This window comes from Antedon mediterranea, chromosome 11 (genome assembly GCF_964355755.1).
Source record: "Antedon mediterranea chromosome 11, ecAntMedi1.1, whole genome shotgun sequence".
In the NCBI taxonomy this organism is placed as follows: Eukaryota; Metazoa; Echinodermata; class Crinoidea; order Comatulida; family Antedonidae; genus Antedon; species Antedon mediterranea.
In genome coordinates, this window is record NC_092680.1 from 16,060,577 (window position 1) to 16,082,172 (window position 21,596).

Below are 21,596 nucleotides of genomic sequence, written 5' to 3' on the forward strand. Positions count from 1 at the left end.
ACATTTTATGCAACTGTTTTTTCCTAAAATGTTGAAATAAATTCAATTATCCTTTGATGATATGGTTTACTGTTCAAATGGCTAGTTATTCTCCAAGGAAGGTATACAATTTTTAGAATAATCCCTAAATTTAACGGACATGTAATAAAATCTATAGTATGCCAATCAATGATCTGTTAATACGTTATTGTTATTATGCAACGTTAACTACTCATTTGCATGCATGATTCGAGCACATGTTATCTTTCTTACAGGTTAGGCGGGTTAGACCAGACTCATTCATAATGTATACGTATTTCAATACTTTATTTTCGTTGTGTTAATTGATTGTTATGCAATTAAGTCTAAAAGTTAGACTATATGGAAGTCTACTTATGCTGTACTAAATACATCTATAATTTCAATTTTAAATCACATATTTTGGCTAATTGAATTTGATTGTTTACATTGAATTAAAACAATCGTTTATATGTGTTTAAAGGAAGTCTGGTAGTGCTAAAAAAAAATTAGTTAGGGTATAGTAAAGGGAAATTGTAATTTAACTGCACCCGGTTTTGCAATAAAATATGGCACTAATTAAAACAGATATTGTTCTTTATAACGAAGTGCAGTGTGGGTAAAATAATGATGCCCTGATCACAATATCAAGCGAGTACAATAATTAGGCAATATATGTAAACGTTTAGGAGTACGTTTTTAATCTCTTGAGTGGGTCTATCCTGTCCTTATACCATGGTAAAGAATTAGAAATGTTGAGTGTTTAGTAGGCTAGATGATAGTCAAAACTATTATGTTACTGCTGTTATGTTACTGTTTTCTGCAAAACGTCGTGAGGTGCCGATTAATCGTACGATCAAAACGGTACTGGGTAAGATCAACTAGCGTGCGTGTTCCCACCTAATTATCCATTCATAGAAGTACTGATGAAGATATCAATCTGTGGCGACAATAGAATGGACCGGAGACCTGGCTATCTTCGACTTTTAAATAATAGAAAGTTTAGAAAAAATTGTGTTAGGGTACAAATGTACGTAGGCCTCGTATGATGTGTATGTTTATTGAAAAATGGTAATAGTTTTCTAAATCAATTTTTACAAGTTGTGATGAGAAAACTGATATTTGATCGTTAGTTGACGTGTACTAAAGTGAAACATAAATAAAATAATAACAATTGTTAGTAAGATATAAGGAAAAAAGGCAAAGAAATTATGGGGCGACTGTACCAGAATATACAACAATAAGTATTGTAAGGTTAGAATACTAAAAAATTTAGGCGATCTTGTCAAAGGTCAAGCGCCTTCAGTCTGCCACGTTTCAATATTCAATATTGAACTTGATTTTTCAACAATTGCATATTTAAACATGTTAAAGTGTAAACACACTGCAGTAAATTCGGTAGGTAATTTTGATTTTGTCCCATACCGTGCATTCCTTATGATCAATTAGGTTTAAATTAGGCAAATAACGAGGAAACACTTAATGAGATCAAGTAAAGTATTGGTTTACTTACTGAATTACAAATACAATACTTATGATCATGATGAAATTAAATTGCATAAGTACTAACTTACATACATTTTTGTTTAATATACAATTTACAGTTCGACAACAAAATTATTATCAGCGGAACGAGATACAATTAGCACTTTTAAAAGCTATAAACTTTTGGTTTATTAGTATGCAAATTGGAATGCGCCCTCTATATCGTCACACATCGGTACCAAGTGTTTCTAAAAAGAAGTATAACTTTATAAAATGTGTGTATATATCCATAGTTTTGGCATGGTAATAAGTCCCTATGTGCTTGATAGCTCCAAACCCATATATTCAGATTCGAGAGAAAACTGTGTTCTTAAATTCAAATTAAATAGGCCTACAGAAATTACCAATGTAATGCAGTGCAAAGCAAGTACAGTGAAATCGTATAGTAGGCTATCGCTGATAAATAACAATCACAATAGGCGGAATTCATTAAATCCGATCGTTGTGATACCGATTTCAGTTAAATACTTCCATTCGGTATCATTCATTCAAACATGTAGTAATAATAATCATGTCTGCAAAAATTATATAAAAACTGACATAAAAACTAAAATATTTGTAAAGAATACATTTATTGAAATGTCAATTAAACATCTAAATGCGACATATTTCCACGAATCATCCTTTTGCCTGATGGAATTTGTAGAATATGATTTATACCAAAGGTCGACAATTCTTAAGAACCTAACCAATTATTAATTTCAATGCCAAATAGATTACATTTTTTTCCTACATAACTACGAGATTCGTCATAACGTAATGTTGTTGTTGAACGTTAAAAACAGTGAACCATTCTATGAAGAATGTCGCCTGTTCAAGCGGCGGTAGTTACATTCAGCCATGCTACGATGTATAAATATAACACTTTTTTAAAAGATGTATTGTCACCTAAAAACATGAGGAGAAATTTGCATTTATTTACGAAATATTTGCACATAAATTACAACAGTTTCAAAACGTGGATTGCAAATTCAACTGCTTAGAGTCTGACGCCTTGATCAACTAGCGCATTCGTTTTAAAATCCTGTTGCTGACATATAAGGCCATCAACGGATGTGCTCCAGCCTACATATGTGACATCATTACTCCGTCAACCAACTCTTCGCTTCGTTCATCCAGCAGACTTCTTCTAAAACCTGGACCCCGTTCCAGAACTCGGTTTTACGGTGATCGTGCTTTCGCTGTCGCAGCCCCAAAACTCTGGAACACTCTACCACTCGAAATACGCTCATCAAAATCTGTTATCACATTTAAAACTAAACTCAAAACTCATCTCTTCAGAGAAGCATAATCGCACGCTACTACTTGCACTGATCTTGGAAAACACAGCGCTTTGAAACCTTTGTCTCTTGCGCTTTATAAATGTTATTTATTATTATTAAAATGTTATTTATTAACTAAACGATTTAAAACATCTAATACCGTCCCCCATTACTATTGAAAATCTGGTTAATATAAAAGAGTAGGCATAAAAGCCAGGGAGATAAACTCTTTTATTTACCTAAACTATACGAGGTCGATACCTTTATAAGGATTATAAAAGGTCACTATGTCAAACCAATGTATACAAAACAGTTTTATAATTGTATCACTGTTTATTTATTTATTTTTTAGTAGGTGGTAAACACAAACAAATGTACAAACCCAACATACAATACCAAGTATAATATACAAAAGATTGTTTACTGATATTGCTGCACGCACTAGGAATTAACAGTGATCTGACAATAATATAACAGAACGATGGATTTGGATCGGACTTAGCATACCATTGCCAAATAATATGATCACTAGGTACGTTTAAATACAGAGACAAACACTAAAACCTGGAATGGCCCATTTAAGTAATCTTTTTCTGTTGAGTTTATTGACTTGAAGTATTAAATATATTTCTTTTATATAGTAAAACTCCAGTGGCACATCAAGAGGGTATGCAGCATAATATAAGCACACTATTTTTCAATATTTGGTTTGTTATGGTGTTTTGGGCAGATGGACTTCGAAATTGAAATACAGTAGAAAACCTCCTTTTGGACACCCATTCAGAAGACACCCTAGTTAGGGTACACTTCCATTGAAATAAATATCACAAACAAACAGATGTTCAGTAAACAATAATATTAATAAACAATAACATTTTTTAAATGTTATTTTTTTTAATGGGGTACATGGTCCCTTTAAAAGTTCTGAGCTATGCATAGCACAACTTCTTAAATACCTCCTTATACCGATATACATTTTTGTGAAAAATAAAAATATATATATATATTTTTTTACAAAATATATTTACACACCAGCTGTTGACCAATCGTAGTGTGTGAATTGCCCTATCTCTGTTTGTATTCTAATAGACTATCATTATATGTACAATCAACCTTAACAATAAATATAAGTACAGCACAATACTTGGAAAAAAAACAATCACAATTAGATAAATCGGAATTATAACTTTTAGATAGATAAACTCACACAAACTGAAGTGTTTAAAACCATTTAGGGCACAACATATCTGTTAAAAGGTTAAACGTATTTATTCTGGTCCTCAAGCTTAACTGGAAATTGACGAAATTCGGATTAGGCCCTCCACTGACCAACAGCAGCTAGTAGTACAGCGCCTATCAGATCAGAACACTAGGAGACGATCTTTTTGAATAGTGTACCAAGTTCTTTAAAGTGAACCATCACTTTCCGGTATATACAGCACCCGCCATTATTCCCAGGCGGTCTCTCTTCCAGAACGCATTTGGGCCTAATGTTGATTAACCTGACCGGTGTTTCAACGCAGTATAGCCGTATGTTGTTTTTTCAATTTTTAATAACATATTATTCCAACATAATTTAATTTATTATTTACTGTACTAAACCTATAAATATTTCACATCTTTTCATATGTAAGTTTATGACCACACTCGCATTCCTTGCTGTACATGTCATTCTCCTCATCTATACAAACTTCCTCTCCGTAACTATGGTGATGCTCTGACAAATCTCTAGTCCAAAGGCTAGTTCGAACTTCCTTTCTAAGAGCTATAAAGACAATAGTTTTTTGTGGATGTAAATTTGCTGAGCTGAGGTTGGCAGAGTTACCTAACTTCTCCACCCAGCCTAAATCTTATCTTGAGGCCTTCAGCTCAGCCTTACGCTTATTTTAAGGCCTTCCACCCAGCCTAAAGTTTATCTTAAGGCCTTCAACCCAGCCTAAAGTATATCTTAAGGTCTTCCACTAAGGCTAGGCTTATCTTAAGGCCTTCCACCAAGCCTAAAGCTTATCTGAAGGCCTTCCACCAAGCCTAGGGCTTATCTTAAGGCCTTCCACCAAGCCTAAAGCTTATCATAAGGCCCTCCACCAAGCCTAAAGCTTATCTTAAGGCCTTCCACTAAAGCTTATCTTAAGGCCTTCCACCCAGCCTAAAGTTTACCTTAAGGCCTTCAACCTAGCCTGAATTTTATCTTAAGGACATCAACCTAGCCTAAAGCTTATCTTAAGACCTTCAACTAAAGCTTATCTTAAGGCCTTCCACCCAGCCTAAAGCTTACCTTAAGGCCTTCAACCTAGCCTGAATCTTATCTTAAGGCCTTCCACCAAGCCTAAAGCTTATCTTAAGGCCTTCCACCCAGCCAAAAGCTTATCTTAATGCCTTTCAACAAGCCTAAAACTTATTTTAAGGCCTTCCACTAAGGCTAAAGCTTATCTTAAGGCCTTCCACCCAGCCTAAAGCTTACCTTAAGGCCTTCAACCTAGCCTGAATCTTATCTTAAGGCCATCAACCTAGCCTAAAGCTTATTTTAAGGCCTTTCAACCAGCCTAAAGCGTATTTTAAGGTCTTCCACTCAGCCTAAAGGGCTTATCTTAAGGCCTTCCACCAAGCCTAAAGCTTATCATAAGGCCTTCCACCCAGCCAAAAGCTTATCTTAAGGCCTTTAAACAAGCCTAAAGCTTATCTTAAGGCCTTCCACTAAGGCTAAAGCTTATCTTAAGGCCTTCCACCTAGCCTAAAGCTTACCTTAAGGCCTTCAACCTAGCCTGAATCTTATCTTAAGGCCATCAACCTAGCCTAAAGCTTATTTTAAGGCCTTTCAACCAGCCTAAAGCTTATCGTAAGGCCTTCAACCTAGCCTGAATCTTATCTTAAGGCCTTCCACCCAGCCTAAAGCTTATCTTAAGGCCTTCAACCAAGCTTAAGGCTTACCTTAAAGCCTTTCACCCAGCCTAAAGCTAATATTTTGACCTTCCATCTATCCTAAAGATTACCTTAAGGCCTTCCACCAAGCCAAAAGCTTATCTTAAAGCCTTTCACCTAGCCTAAAGCTTATCTTAAGGCCATCCACCCAGCCTAAAGCTTACCTTAAGACCTTCCACCTAGCTTAAAGCTTACCTTAAGGCCATCCACCCAGCCTAAAGCTTACTTTAAAGCCTTCCACCCAGCCTAAAGCTAATTTTTTGGCATTCCACCTAGCCTAAAGCTTACCTTAAGGCCTTCCACCTAGCCTATAGCTTAGCTAAGGCCATCCACACAGCCTAAAGCTTACCTTAAGGCCTCCCACCTAGCCCAAAGCTTATCCTAATGCTTTCCAACCTAAGAAACATCTGTTAGCTGAAAGTACTTTTTGTATATTTCATGCCTAACTTTTGGATATCCACCGCTTTTTCTTTCTAACTACATCCAAAATGAATGGCATAAAACCATTAATATTATATACATATATATATTTTTGTAGTGTAGTGAAAAAAACCTTAAAAAGAAGTCCACAAATTACCTTGTATTTTTTTGTTAAATTTCTTTCGTTTTGCCTTCTCTTGATTGTCTACTCGTTTCTGCTTTTCCTCTTCAATTGCCTCAAAACTTTCCCATATTGATAACGCCTTTTCTTCTACCTGTGTAGTACACAACAGTTGTATTACTTGATTAGACAATTCCATATTTAACAATAGAGAATGAATATCAGGTGTTAAGTCCATTATGATTAAGGCCAATTTACATAAACAACCGGTAATAACAATATAGGATCTACGTTATTCATTATGACCATTTACACGAAAAGCTGAGCAGACGGACGGTTTGCCGCTGAGAATAGATACTGAATCTACATGGGACAAGCTAAACAGTTTTCTGCTTACCGTTACCGCTCGTCTGTGTAAATTGGCCTTTAGAATGTTGTCAACTAAAATGTGTTGTATAAGAACAGCTTATTATATATAGCACATAGTTTTTCACTTTATTTGTATACCTTATATAGGCATCAATGCTCAATTGCAGGGAATAATTTCGCCAGTGTAGCATAGCAAAAAGCTATACAAAAAAACCTTTTTGCTACACATTTCTACAATTGTGTAGCAAAAAATACAATACAAAACTATGTTTCTTAACTAAAAAATCATTTTGATTAGCAATTTTGCTAAACAAAATTTTCAAATGAAATTTTTCCCCGAATTGTATACTTTTTATAGTTATTGTACGGTCGAGAAAATATAATGCTTTGTTAAAGATTGAAGCGTTGAATCATGGCTTCCCACTCATTATTACAATTTTGTTTTATGCCATGTTATTTAAACATAATCAGTGTATCTAATGCTATTAATAGGCCTATCTAAAAATACTATATACTATTGTAATAAGACTTTGTTTATGTTAAGCATCTTGTGAATGTTTGTCTTGTGAACAGGATTGCCACCTTAAGAAGGATAGTTAATGAATTCGCTAATGGTTATCCAATTTGTCTAAATGTATAATAACAAAAAAAATATATAAAAAAATGATTTACCTGTTTTTTTAGATATAATTTCATGTCTCCCCATTTGGAATTGTGAGGATTTTTTCTAAGAATGTACTTTAGTATTGGTTCCCGTTTATCTAAGTCTACATCCTTTAATAGGTAGTGGTTCCTTGCATCTGTCTTTGTAATCAGTTCATGCCGATCATCTTTATTTCTGTAGGGAGAAAAATTAGTAAAGTTTAAGGTTGTTTGAACTGACAATAAATATTGGTACTACAGTAGAGTTAGGTCATTTGAGCATATTGAGGGAACACCTCTATTAAGGGGGCACTTTTCTGTTAAACGAAAAAGAGACAAGTAACCCCTTATTAAGGGGAAACCCCTATTAAATGGACACGTTGTTGGGTCCCCTTAACCCTTTCACTGCACAAATGTTCTAAAACAAAATGTTCATTTTGACATCAATTCAGATACAATCAAATTTCATTTGGTAAAAAAGTAATAAGAAATATTGCAACTCTTTAAATTAAAGATTAATAATGTTGATACCGTATGATAACAAGATCATATATTTTTATTCTTTCAACATTCTAATACAGTCTATCTAGAAAAGACGTCATCATGCTGCCTTGAAAAAAGGCCCTCTCTTTTCAAAGAGAGGGGCCTTGACATGGACTTCTTTTCGAGGTTTTAAGATACTTAAATTAAAAATTCCAACAAACCTGCAATCATCACAAATATGTTGATCAAAATGTTTTACAAGGTAAGAATCACGGAAGCCTTGTTGACAGTCTATACAGGAATAAGGATCAGACGTTAAATCAGGTGCTGTCAAGAAAACATACAGGAAACTTTTGGTTAATGAAATTTGTTTATTGCCAACATCTGTCACAAACTAGAATGTCAATAGTTTTATTTCACCGGAATTATGGATGAAACTAAGCGAGAATTGTTAAAGCACCTTCAGTGGTTCTATCATTGATCAAGGGCTACTCTCATCAAGGGCTCACCTTGACAAGAGGAAAGGCATGGGCCAATACATCTGAGGCCAATACATCTGAGGCAGATACTAGATGCAGGGGCTGCCATAAGAGTCACCAGTGCTGATATCAAATGCATAATGGGACCCCAGCTCCATACAGCACCCAATATTCCCAGATGATCTCCCATCCAAGCTCTAACAAGGCCTTGTTACTTAACTTGCTGATCTGACAGGTGTTTCAATGTGGTAAGCCATAAAAGAAATACTGTGATATTATAAAGATGTTTAGGCCATCCAAAACATAGTATTAATATTGTAATAATATGGAAAAAATTGTTTCCTTGTTTAAATAGATATAATTTTTTAGAAAAATGAGAAAAGAAAAATACATAAAAATGAAAAACAAACCAACATTTCTAAATACTGCAACAATTATAAAATAAACAAACAATTTTCATTTTTATTTTCTTAATTGAACACAATGTGTAAGTGTGTATGCGCAAGCCATCACTTACGGCCAAATTACTTGCGTTCTTGTACTACTTATTTGTATGGTTTACATATGACAAATTGACTCAGACAATTATACACTGCACTGTACTTAATAATAACATGATTTTCTATAAGTTAGCTCTTCTTATAAACAATATATAAAAAACACTCATTCCAGCTCAGCTGAACACTAAATGCCTGCAGCATTTTTTGAAAGCTTTTATTTCCAGATCGTTCATTCGATGGAAAATCCAAACTATTGCTTGTGATTGGTCAACTCGCTTACGTTAGGCATACCGTACACTCTCACATTGTGTTCAATCGTGAACCAAGCTTAAGTAGGTAATACTATAAATATCACAAAATTCTAGTTATTATTAAACATATTATTACCTGGTTCATGAACAATTTTAATAGGGGCTTTTTCGATTTCTTCATCCAGATCTTCTTCCAAAAGAAATCCAGCCCCTGTATCAATGAAACGTTTGCCTTGTACCACACTTTTCTCTCCTGCTGGTACAGCAGCACTGATCCTGTAAACAAAAAGATATTAAATAATCATGTTAGTATCTTAGATGACTAAAATAACTGAAATCTATGGGGCGCCATATGCAGCAAAAGTATCATGCTAAAATGTGTAAATTTTAAAATACTATACATGTCTAATTTCTTAAAACGTAAAACGCATAATTGTTAAAATTTAAGTGTAGGCTGACAATACATATGAAAATGTGATGCATGATTGCTTAGATCTGTATTTTAACAACAATTTAGACTGTAAGTTTGAGGGATATCTATATTTTAAAGGAGGATGAGGATGTGATTGTAATATCCGAGTCCTCTTGGACATTTCTATTTGAGGGACGCCCCATAAAAGATGACTAACGTAACAGTATTGGCCTAAACCTTAGATTAAGGGCCTTCCACACCTGTTCCGGCACAGTTTCTGATCAGCGCTGGGAAATCAAACCAAAAACGGCTATGCTTCTATTGATTGGCACATAGCCGCATGGAGCATCCCGTTGATTTGATTTACCGGAACAGGTGTAAAAAACCTTAAAGTCCAGGATTATCTTGAAAACTTGAACAATTGAAATGGTGGCCTGAGGTAAGTTTTTTTTGACAACTTTAAAAAAGACTATGAATATTCATTTGGTATCAAATTATTAAAATGCAATGTATGTATAATTAATATAAAATTAATACAGTGATTTAAAAACAAGAAAAAGAATTAATAGATCTAGGCCTAGTTAGTAGATTAATTATGATGATTTACGTTTTTTCAGCTTTTTCTTTTGGATATGGTCTTGCTTTCAATCTAGCATTACGTAACATCAATGCACGCTGTCTATTTCTCTCAATCTTAGCTCTTTGCTTATCTGATAGTTGATTTGTCTCAATTGTATCGTGAGCGACACCAACTGAATTTTCTTCAATTGACGCCATATTTCTAGATAAGCTGGAAAGAAAAGATGGAAATGAATGTTACAATCTTGATATTCAACGATGAGTCAATTGCCCTTTTACAAACTTCTCCAGGAACTTGTCTTCATTAATCGTGACTAGATTGGCCTAGGCTTAGCCATAGATACAGGTCAACCCGTAATACCCATCCATCATGCCAACTCGTACCCAAATATTGGCTTACACTCGTACCCACAATTTTGGCTTACTCGTCGTACCCATCATATGGATGAGCTGGCCCGTACCCATATTTTTAAAAAGTATATTTACATTACATTTAAAACCAGCTAGGAGGCCTATTACTACTACTAGGGCCGGGCCTACCGGTATCGGATCATCTCGGTCGCGTTTCATTTCGGTCGCGCTTCCGGTAAATCGAACTTCCGGTGATTTCTATGGAACACCGCTCAATGCAGTACTGTACACTGTAAGCTCTAAGATCGAAGTGTAGTTCTATTATTTTTTAGGTGTTTATTTAAAAATGATTTTATATAATAATCATTATATTTAAATAAATATTGTAAAAACAGTATGTTATTAATATTAGTTTAACGTTTTTTTAAATGTTTTTATAAGCATTATATTTTGATATATTTTGTAAATATTCTATTTGTTTCTGACGGGAAAAATAACATACAAACACACTTTACACTTTTGTCAATGATCATTCAATCTTTTTATTTTTAAAACAAAAACATATACACAAATTTACATATATTTAAAAACAAAACATAGATACGTTAATGTAATGCAAAACAAACTCGTTTCACACTGTTTTTCAATTCAATCCTTTTATTTTTTAAACAAAAACGCATATACAAATGTTTACATTCATCATTCAAATTGAAACCTTTTTATTTACATCTACAAACGATATTTTATTTATCTAGGTATTTAATATTTTATTTATTAGCAATATTTACATCTATCTCATCTACAAATCGCAAACATCATTTGATATAACGCGCAATCCAGCGTAAGGAGCGATCTCTCTGATCGTTGGCCTGCGCGATACTCGTCCCAGAGGCGTAAGAGCGTTCTAGTTGCACGTCGTCGGTAAGCTTGTCGCTGAAGCCGGTCAACATCTTCGCGATGAACTAATTCCATTGTGATGTGAACATTCTGACTCTCTTCATGCAGCAGCCCGATTAAGAGGTAGAGTTGAAGTTTTGCTGAAATAACAAAAATAACGATATACTATAATTATCATGAGCAATTAACAACATAATACATAATATTATAATTGAAAAGTAATTTTCTTACCACGTCGTCCTTTTCGATTCAGTCTGTTGTGATACGGGTGTCTCGAAAACAGAGACCAGAGACCCAGGGTCTCTGTTTTCGAGAAAATCTCGAAAACAGAGACCCCCACTAAAACGTCTCAATATTACGTAATATAGGGGTCTCTGTTTTCGAGATTTTCTCGAAAACAGAGACCCCCACTAAAACGTCTAAATAATACGTTATATAGGGGGTCTCTATTTTCGAGAAAAACTCGAAAACAGAGACCCCCTATATAACGTATTATTTAGACGTTTTAGTGGGGGTGGAGTCCCCACTAAAACGTCTCAAGAATGACGTATCAGTAATAAACGGTAACTGATATGCCGATCAAAGAACATGCCGCAACGATAAGAAGAGATTTACGAATTCTTGAACGCGTGTAAAAAGACTGTCATTTTGGAATACAAGGTCGACGTCCTAGAAGTAAGATGTATAAATGCATGCTGTGCCTTTTAGAAGCTAAAAAGCGGGAGATTATTTAAAAAGCTGACACTAGTTTCGTAACATTTATTTACAAGCATAAAAGATAATAACGTACAATGCAATAACAAAATGGTATGAGGTCAGACTTTGAGGCAGACTGGAGGATAAAGACAAATATATTGTGTTGGGCGAGCCTTAAAAAAGAAATGAATAAAAAAAAATAAAAAAATTGATAAATAAACAAACATAAATTCACGGTTTTTGCGATAAAAGTTGGGTGTTAATAATTTATGACCAAGCTTGGTGGGTATTTGCAACACTCTTAATAAACAGGGATTATATTAGGGGGTCTATAATGAGACGTTTTAGTGGGGGTCTCTGTTTTCGAGTTTTTCTCGAAAACAGAGACCCCCTATATAACGTAATATTGCCATTGAGACGTTTTAGTGGGGTCTCTGTTTTCAAGAAAAACTCGAAAACAGAGACCCCCTATATTACGTAATATTGAGACGTTTTAGTGGGGGTCTCTGTTTTCGAGATTTTCTCGAAAACAGAGACCCTTGGTCTCGGGTTTCTGTTTTCGAGGTCTCTGTTTTCGAGACACCTGTTGTGATACCCCTCAAGGTCGGTGTTGGTCCTCGTTGTCAACAGACAATATGGTTTCATTCTATTCAACAGCACGAGACATAATGCGAAACATCAATGCATTATGCTTTTAAAAAATGTTACATTACATACATAATCGTAATAATATCTTTCAATCAGTGCAATATAGTGTATACAAAAGCTCAGTAAAGTCTCTCACTGATTTTAACTGGCACCAAACAAATATTCCCAATTTACTCATTCATAATTATTAACATATTGGAGTCGTCTTCGTAAGCTACTTGTTGTGTCCTTAAAATATAGATAAAAATCGTTACAAATGCAAACAGGTTTATAAATTCGAACTGCTACACGTACCGAGTGCTGAAAGAGAGTTAAATCTCAATCCTATAATAGCATCCATTTTCGTATGCTTTATTATTATTTATTGACGCGCCATACACCACGATCGATATTGTTGAAAATTGACCTTAATTGACACGCGACCGAAATGAAACGCGACCGAGATGATCGTAATTCGGCCTACCTAGGCCTAGCCTAGTTAGTAGGCCTCTAGGCCTAGGCTAGGCCCCTTGCCTTAGGCCCCGGCCGGCCGGCTGAAAGGAGTGATCATGGCAAAAACGTTGCCGTGTTGTTAAATAAGCAATCCTAAAACCTAAATAAAACTTACTGACAATGTGGTATTAGATCCCCTTTATTCGCAGTTTTGATCAGTTTCCCCGAAGGGATGATGCCTAGCCTAGTCAAGAACCTCTACTAGAGGACTAGGCCTAGGCTATAAGGTTTCTATCTATATCTATTATTAATATAGGCTATGAGTTTATTTTATATGGGACGCCGACAACGCCTTTTAGATACAAGAATAGATTTGGCTAAGAGTTGCCTCATGCTAGGCTGAATAATCTTCATGAATAATAAACAGCTCATTGCGTAACTATATCAGAGATTTTATTATGGTCAAGTTTCGTACAGTGACACTATTTCACAAAAATGATATCCATAAGGTGTGATAATTATTATAAATTTCAATATATGTGCAATATTTGTATACAGTATGATAATAGTTGTTATGCGCTGACTGATAAATAGATCTATAGTTATAGTATATTGTATTATATAACAATGAATTATTGTAAATCAAAATATAATGTATATGCTTACATTAATGAATGAATAAAGATGAAAGAGACCCATCTGGCGACGAGGGTGTATCCCATACTTCGGTTTGGTTTTAACTTTGTAATGTACATTAATTGTTATTTAATCATATAATTGATGTGAATCTTGAAGACAATATTAAAGTATGTTCAGAATGTATTTATCAATATAACACTAGGCCTATTACATTTCATCACAGTATTTAAATAAACCACAATCATTCAAAATCATTTATCATTATTATAACGAATCTCAATTTGTAATACTGAATATAAACCCTGTATGTATGTAATCAACATAGTTTCTATAATTTATTAACCTACTGACCTCAGACTGTGTAATATCATTTAAATATCCATTGCCTATCATTACGTGCAATAAAGTGGGCTCATCGCCACAAAAGAGAGAAAAAAAGACATACATATGGAACGCCGTTTACGCAACATTTCGATGATATGAATTTTATGACGCGATATGTGAATGAAATGCATCGATATGAATTAAATGGTGCGATATATGAATGAAATGTTTTGAATTGAATGCTTTGAATTGAATATTTTGAATGAAATGTTTTGAATGAAATGTTTTGAATGAAATGTTTTGAATGAAATGTTTTGAATGAAATGTTTTAAATGAAATGTTTTGAATGAAATGTTTTGAATGAAATGTTTGAATTGAATTGAAAAGTCAAAGTATTGGTGGCGTATGTCATTCTCGCTCGCGATTATTTTCTCAACCTCTTAGGCCTAAGCCTGGGTACCCTCATCTCCTTTCTTCCACGCTGCCTAGCTTTACAGAGAATCCTAACAGACCTGGGTTCGGAAATATGTATTCAAATGTTTCAGGTCTGTTAGGGAGTCTCTGTAAAGGATTCATATTGATGACAGCGTTGAAAGGAGATGTGAGGGTACCCATGCTTAGGCCTATTAAGAGGTTGAAAAAAAATTGCGAGCGGGAATGACATACGCCGCCAATAGCTTGACTTTTCAATTCAATTCAAACATTTCATTCAAAACATTTAATTCAAAACATTTCATTCAAAACATTTCATTCAAAACATTTTATTCAAAACATTCAATTCAAAACATTTCATTCAAAACATTTCATTCAAAACATTCAATTCAAAGCATTCAATTCAAAACATTTCATTCATATATCACGCCATTCAATTCATATCGATGCATTTCATTCACATATCGCGTCATAAAATTCATATCATCGAAATGTTGCGTAAACGGCGTTCCATACATACAGTGCAGACTTGGAAAACAAATTTGAAAATTGAATTCAAATCCTCTCGATTTGAAAGCGATGAACCAAATTTAAATCAACATCACAGATCAGAGGTCGTGTTTCCGCAACCAAAACAAAACATATCGGTTGTTTAACCACTCGAAAATTAATTTAAAACAAATTGTGCATGTTCAAACCGTAACACTAAGCGTCTAATCACAACAGAACAATTTGTTCTTCGGGTTAATGTTAAAAATTATCGCATTTATCTGTTAATTCTCTAAGATTTTTTGAGTCCCTAAGTATGCCTACTGCAATGTTTACAATATTTACCACCACCAATATACTATTTTCACCTATAACCATAGTGCTAAAATAGAAACATCATCAGTACGTTATGCTTCTTTTCAAAATGAATTTTGGCTCCCTCATATTCTAAGGTGCCACTGGAATTATTTCAAGAAGTTCTTTCTTTGAAAATTGTCCGTCTTTATTGACATCATATAAGTCTTTCATCATCGCTGCGTAATCTTCAATTTGACTCATTGTAACGCCCTGAAAGCAGAAGAAATATTCAAATTCACATTTATTCATCAATAATTATAAGTATTTACATTGTTACATTGATCTTACAGAGACAAGTAAATGTCTGTAGTCGTAAGACTCTTTGGAAAAAAAAATTATCACAAAGAAATACATAAAATGAGATTTTTAAAATAAACACAACAGGCAAAGAACATGAATTTTAAACAGCCATGTGATATCTGACATTTAAATAATTAAATAATTCGAAACGATAAGATGAGGAAATCTATATAAATTTTCTCTTCGGAGATCCTGCTTCGTGGTTAAAATAAATGCCGTTTACGCAACATTTCGATGATATTTTTTTTTTTTTTTTTTTTTTTTTTTTATTCAATTTTCAGGTACAACAATACATGACAATACAGCGGTGCAGCACCCTGAGGATTGCCATGAGTGCAAAGCACTATTATCGAGATGGCTCTCCATATACTGCACTAGAACATATAAGACAAACATATACACAAGATGCTCTACATAAACAAAGACTTATTATTAAGTCTTTGGGAGTGGAGTTGTAAATTGTCATGAGAAAAAAACCCTGACATATGACAGGACTTGAACCCAGGACCCTTAGATTGGTAGCCAAGCATCATAACCACCAAGCCACAGCTTGGTCTCAGATCTGAATTTTCTAGACACGTGCACTATGTTCGCCGACCGTTCATTTTATTCCACTGCGACTATCCATCCCATTCACCGTCTAGTTCCATTTACTAATTTGTTTAAACTTTTCAATAGGTTAGATTAAAAAAGCACCAGTTGAGTTTCTACTTACGTCGTATTGTTTATTCAATAGATCATATAGAAATCCTATAATTTCGTCACCATTTATGGTATCATCATTATTCTAAAAACAAAGAAAATTATTACAACCATGTTTATTTTCGTTTCTGTTCTACGCATGGAAAAAATGTCTAGGCCCATATGAACTTCAAAGACCGAAACATAAAGTAAGAATAAAGAAACACACATAGGCTATTTCGTTTCCTTGTGTAGATAGTTCGTCTTACGTTGTTGTCAATCCAGGGCAGTATAAATATGTTGTTAGTCTAGTTTGCCATTTTGTTTAAAATAGATTCACAGTTAATTATAATCTAGCATCTAGTATGTTTTACATTAACTTGTAGATTAACAACTTAATGCCTGCACTTACGTAATCATAATGTTTAAACATTGATTCGAATTCAGTCAAGGTAACTCCTGAATTCTGAAAAAAAAATATTTTAGACATTTGTATAAGCGGTGATATTACATGAAGATCAGAGCGCTTTCTTTATGGATATATTGATTTATTTATAAATCGGTATCTTTATTTCAATAATATCAACAACAACAAAAAAATCAAAAACAAAAACAAAAAACAGCATGATAATTATGCCATGGCAACAAATTAGTTGAATTTGGACACTTACTTACATTTGTTAAAATATAGGCAGAGAAGAAAAATATAAACCAGATAGGCCTATACTATGTTCAATAGACTCAGTCAGAGAAATGTTGTGGCCTAAGCTTTAAACACTCAAGCACACCTTGAGGAGTAGTCTTAATTGTTTGGTTTGTTTTCCATACTATGTGGCATTTGACCACAAGTTATGAACACCACATAAATGGGAGGTGGTACCATATAATGACCTAGTCTTTCAGAGGACGGACGGACCCCTCACCCTACCTATATGATCCTCTATTCCTAAACCCTCCTCCCAGCTGGCACCACCAATGTTGTAGTATATTGGTATGACAGTACATATGTAAATGATCTGATTTATAAGAAACCGTCGTCCTATGCATTAAGCATAGGACTGTGTTGTCCTATATTATAACAATAGGGATATATCTAGATAAACCTATTTCACACTACCTGGATTTTTCTAGATTTTTAGTATGTTCATATAGGGACCTTATAAAAATGCACTGTGGTGAAATAAATTCTGTTCAGTGCAGATAGATTATTACATACCGCAATGAATTATAATTGTTTACTATCATGACATCTTTAAAAGTTTAAAAAACGATGCACTGTCAAAGGACTTTAATATATGACCATTTTAAAGAAGAAAGTTAATGTTAAGTTTGTTATTTCGGCCCAAGAAAATGTCATAGTTTGTTTTATTATCGAAATAGTTTTTTTTTTAAATTTAATATGCAATTAATGATGACTTAATCAACTTTTTCATTCATACATAATAATATGATACATACACTTCAAGAAAATGAAATGCAAAATAGAGGTTCCCGAGAATTCTGACGATCTATATTAATTTTAAAATTTGGCATATTTTCACCATTTTGTTAACTTACACGTGTAGGCTAGGCAATCTATCATTTTGAGTAAAACAAATTGCAAACAGATATTTTTCTTTTTTAAATGGTCACATATGATGATCAAAATTTGAGCATCACACTTCTGTCACTCATCCCGATAATATGCAAATTAGCTTAAATATGCAAATTACAGTGTTACCATATCTAAAAAATTACCAGTCCGAGAGAGTTGATTTATATTTGCTGTAATACAACATTTTACGAAAAAAATTACCGGAAGTACAACGTTTGACCCTCGACACCTTTTCTCAATATTGCATATAATGAAATTAAAATGTCTGTAGATACTTTGTTCTGCCCTCATATGGCTTAGATACAAGTTTCTCTAATAGTCATCATAGGATTGTTAAGTAAATCTCAAAATCATCAAATAGACAAAATGTATGTAGGAATTCATATCTACAACAATTCAACAGCTTCCATAATAAATTGTAATCATGCGGGTCACTTTTCATTCCGAGGAGCTATGACGGATTGATATATACTACTGTATAGATGCAAGTCATGGTCTTCTTATTTTTTCATATGATGACGTAATACAATTTAAAATGTTTGTATTGTAACTCATGTAAAAGAGAATTGATTGAGAAAACATATTAAAATCTAGGAGAAAACGGGAAACGCATTAGCGCTGTGTGCTCTATTTAATTGGATTAACTAGTACAAAAGTGAAAAAAAAATCCTATTTTAAAAATTTGAGTGGCCATATGGTGAGAACATCCATTGGGTACAACTTTTACATCAATTGATACATAAAACTCATCAGCTTGATGGGGTTAACCAGCCATCCTGAGGAGCTATAACTGATTAAAAATAGGTATATATAAATTTTGTATAAATTTGCATTAAATTACCTATTCTTTAGCACAAGATTATTAAAGTTTAACGTGCACGTGCGTCGTTAATTTGCAATTAAAGTTCACCAAAATGAATGAAATCTACTACAAAAGGAATGAAAAACAAAAATAAATTGCAAAAAAAAACCTTTTTTCTACGCTTTTTACGAGCTGCGCATACAAGTGCGTGCACAATTAATTTTGCGCATTTAAAAATTTAAAATACGCGTAATTTTTTATGTAGCACGCCATTTTTATCATGTCAAAAGTTGCTCCATATTATGAAATACACTTTCGTAAAATTTCATTAAAAAATAATGTTTTTTTCAGAATTTATGAGCAACCATAAATATTTCATAAAATCGGGCGTAACTTGCGCTAGACGACTCTAACGTCATATAACGAAGTTTCTTGAACATCTACAGCTACAGGTCAATCTTATGACAAAGTTATACAATATTATTTTGACAAGAATTAGAGACACACGACGGACACAATTTTGGAAAGAAAGAAGTATAAGATAGAAAAAAAGATCCTGACAATAACAAGGGGTTATCCGCAACTTATAAAGAAATAAAGACACAGAACGATTACAAGCCGAGTGTGAATGATTTTGTATTATAATCTATCTACGACTGATCATGAAAATTCTTTTTATATTTGTTTTTCCAGCTTAATAAACAAAAATGTGTTTTCGATTCTAAAACCTGTCGGAGATTTCAAGATGAATACATAATTTACCTCAAACTCTTTAAAAAAATTTTGTTCAACTTCCAACAGCCTATAAAATAAAACGTTATTTTTAGTATTATAATTATAAGTATCTACATTCAGATTCAAAAAGTATATCAAGTTGGCATTTTGTTATATTTTAAAGTAAAGGTTTATTTATACTATGTGTTTTCAGAAGAATTTCTCAATGTTACGTTACGTCTTCTTAAAAACGCATTACATAACATCATGTACTGCAAAATTACTTTAAAATCAACATACAAAAATGTGTATTATTATTGATGCGCTATCCCACTGAAAAAAAACTTATAATATAAGTTATACTGGTTTACACTAAACGAACTATCATATTAATATACCAATAGAAGCCAGAAGAAAATATTTTCAATATCTCTATATAAGTGTCATTCTTTATGAGATGCAATTGATGTATTTATACTTTTATGTTTTAATTTTATGATTTAAATATACTCAACGTGTTTTCCTTACACTGACAATTCCTGAATGCTGATTTTGCCGTCGGAGTTGCTGTCAAACTTCGTAAGCTGAAAGTATATGAAAGAGAAAAAATATCTCACCTATTACGTTTATTTAAACGTATTTATAGAGGGTAAACCATCCAGCTGAATCAGCTATATCCATGGGCTCTCTTTAAAATGACAAAATAGAAAACGGCATGAGCGAACTGGAAAACTCATGTGTAGGCCTATGTACCGAAGGGCAAGATTGTTCATAGCCTTGAAAGCTAAACAGCCAATCTGGCATTGTACCCTCTGCGAGGGTGTATGCAAAGATTTAGAAGAATACGGTGCTGGTGCGAAGTGGATTTGAGAACTATGAGCATTGCAAGACTTTTAAAGTTGTTTAATCTTGTTGATGGTGCTCCTATAAAAGAGTACCTCATAGTTAATTTTAATTCGTAAAAGGCTGTAATACATGTTGTCTTAATTTTAGTTACTGGTTTTCATTTTACTGCTTCTGTATTTTAATTTTTGTTTGAGTAAAAGATACCACTGAGTGGTTTAAAATATCTTCTCTGTCTGTCAAAGATTTGAGATCCCACTTCGTAAATTATAAATATACTGGAAGTATTAAATTGATCTTTTGTTGCGCGTGCGTAGGCCTCCATTTGAGAACTACAGTACTGACGTTTCTACATACACGCCGAGGCCGAGGGTGTTAACGAGTCTGTGCCAATATATTGATTAGGGTATATCTGCATAAAAACGTTTAATCAGGCGAACCTTCTAGAATTATACAAACATTTAAAGTTTAATTTAGCCGCTCATGCATCATAAGAATTTATCAAGAATTAACTTTTGTAATATGATACTAAATTTTTTTCTGTAGGCCTACAGAAAAGAATTTTTTTATAATAACCTTGTATTTCCACAATTTTTTTTAATATAGTTTACTTTTAAATTTCTCTATACCAATTGTTATTATCTAATTGTTATAGGCCTATTACAAATATTTTTCTTATATGAGATTTGAAATGAAATACTCCGGAAAAAATATGTGTTAACTTACAATACTGCTTTTAAAATCAGCTATATTAATCGAATCATCTTTTGGCATTATATCAGCAAGGAAATCCTAGAAGACAACGTTTTAATGATTACACTCTAACATACGCTATATTGAAATAGTACATTTGAAATACTTCATTTTTATAAATTGCTCAATTTTACAGTTTGGGCAAACCAACTGATAGTAGTTTCTCTAAATAAATTCGAAATTAACTAAAAGAAAAATAATATTTTGATAATAATTATCAAAATTGTATTTGATTAAACGGTATAATACAGTAGATAATGGGGGAAGGACACTTGTTTTGCTAATCCATCACGTGATAATTAAGCACTGTAAGGATTAGCTAATGTTAACATACACTACAAACTATACACTACTAACGTCAAGTTCGGCCTTTTCAATGTAGTTGTTTTTGTCTTTGTCATACTTTTTCCAAATCTAAAATATTGAAAAAAAGAATGGCGGCCACTGTTAGAATTTGTCTAGACGTAATTTTGACATAAGATAGTACCATCCTATAACATTCCATGTCTCATTATCTTCATTTGACCTCAAATGAAACAATCATTTATATGTGTTAGTTTTACAGTCAGTTTTTAAATGTTTTTAAATCTAATATTTTACATTTCATACCATTTTTAATTTATTTTTTTTATTATAATTGTGAGTATCCTAAATTTAAGAAAATA

General features: G+C 33.3%; 1 protein-coding gene and 1 long non-coding RNA gene across 2 annotated transcripts; both read right to left on the minus strand.

Annotated features, from left to right (window-relative positions):
• Positions 1 to 2,253: 2,253 nt before the first annotated feature.
• On the minus strand, positions 2,254 to 13,303 carry LOC140062190 (DNA repair protein complementing XP-A cells-like). The gene is made up of 7 exons (XM_072108278.1): positions 13,179 to 13,303; positions 10,008 to 10,190; positions 9,125 to 9,264; positions 7,980 to 8,085; positions 7,306 to 7,471; positions 6,301 to 6,418; positions 2,254 to 4,569 (listed from the first exon to the last, which is right to left on the minus strand). Exons 2-7 carry the CDS (start codon positions 10,175 to 10,177, stop codon positions 4,418 to 4,420), a joined length of 852 nt encoding a protein of 283 aa, XP_071964379.1. The 5' UTR covers positions 10,178 to 10,190; positions 13,179 to 13,303; the 3' UTR covers positions 2,254 to 4,417.
• Positions 13,304 to 15,176: 1,873 nt separating this feature from the next.
• LOC140063241 (uncharacterized) lies at positions 15,177 to 16,682 on the minus strand. The gene is made up of 3 exons (XR_011847598.1): positions 16,638 to 16,682; positions 16,260 to 16,331; positions 15,177 to 15,454 (listed from the first exon to the last, which is right to left on the minus strand). It is a non-coding gene; the product is annotated as an uncharacterized lncRNA (long non-coding RNA).
• Between the last annotated feature and the right edge of the window lie 4,914 nt (positions 16,683 to 21,596).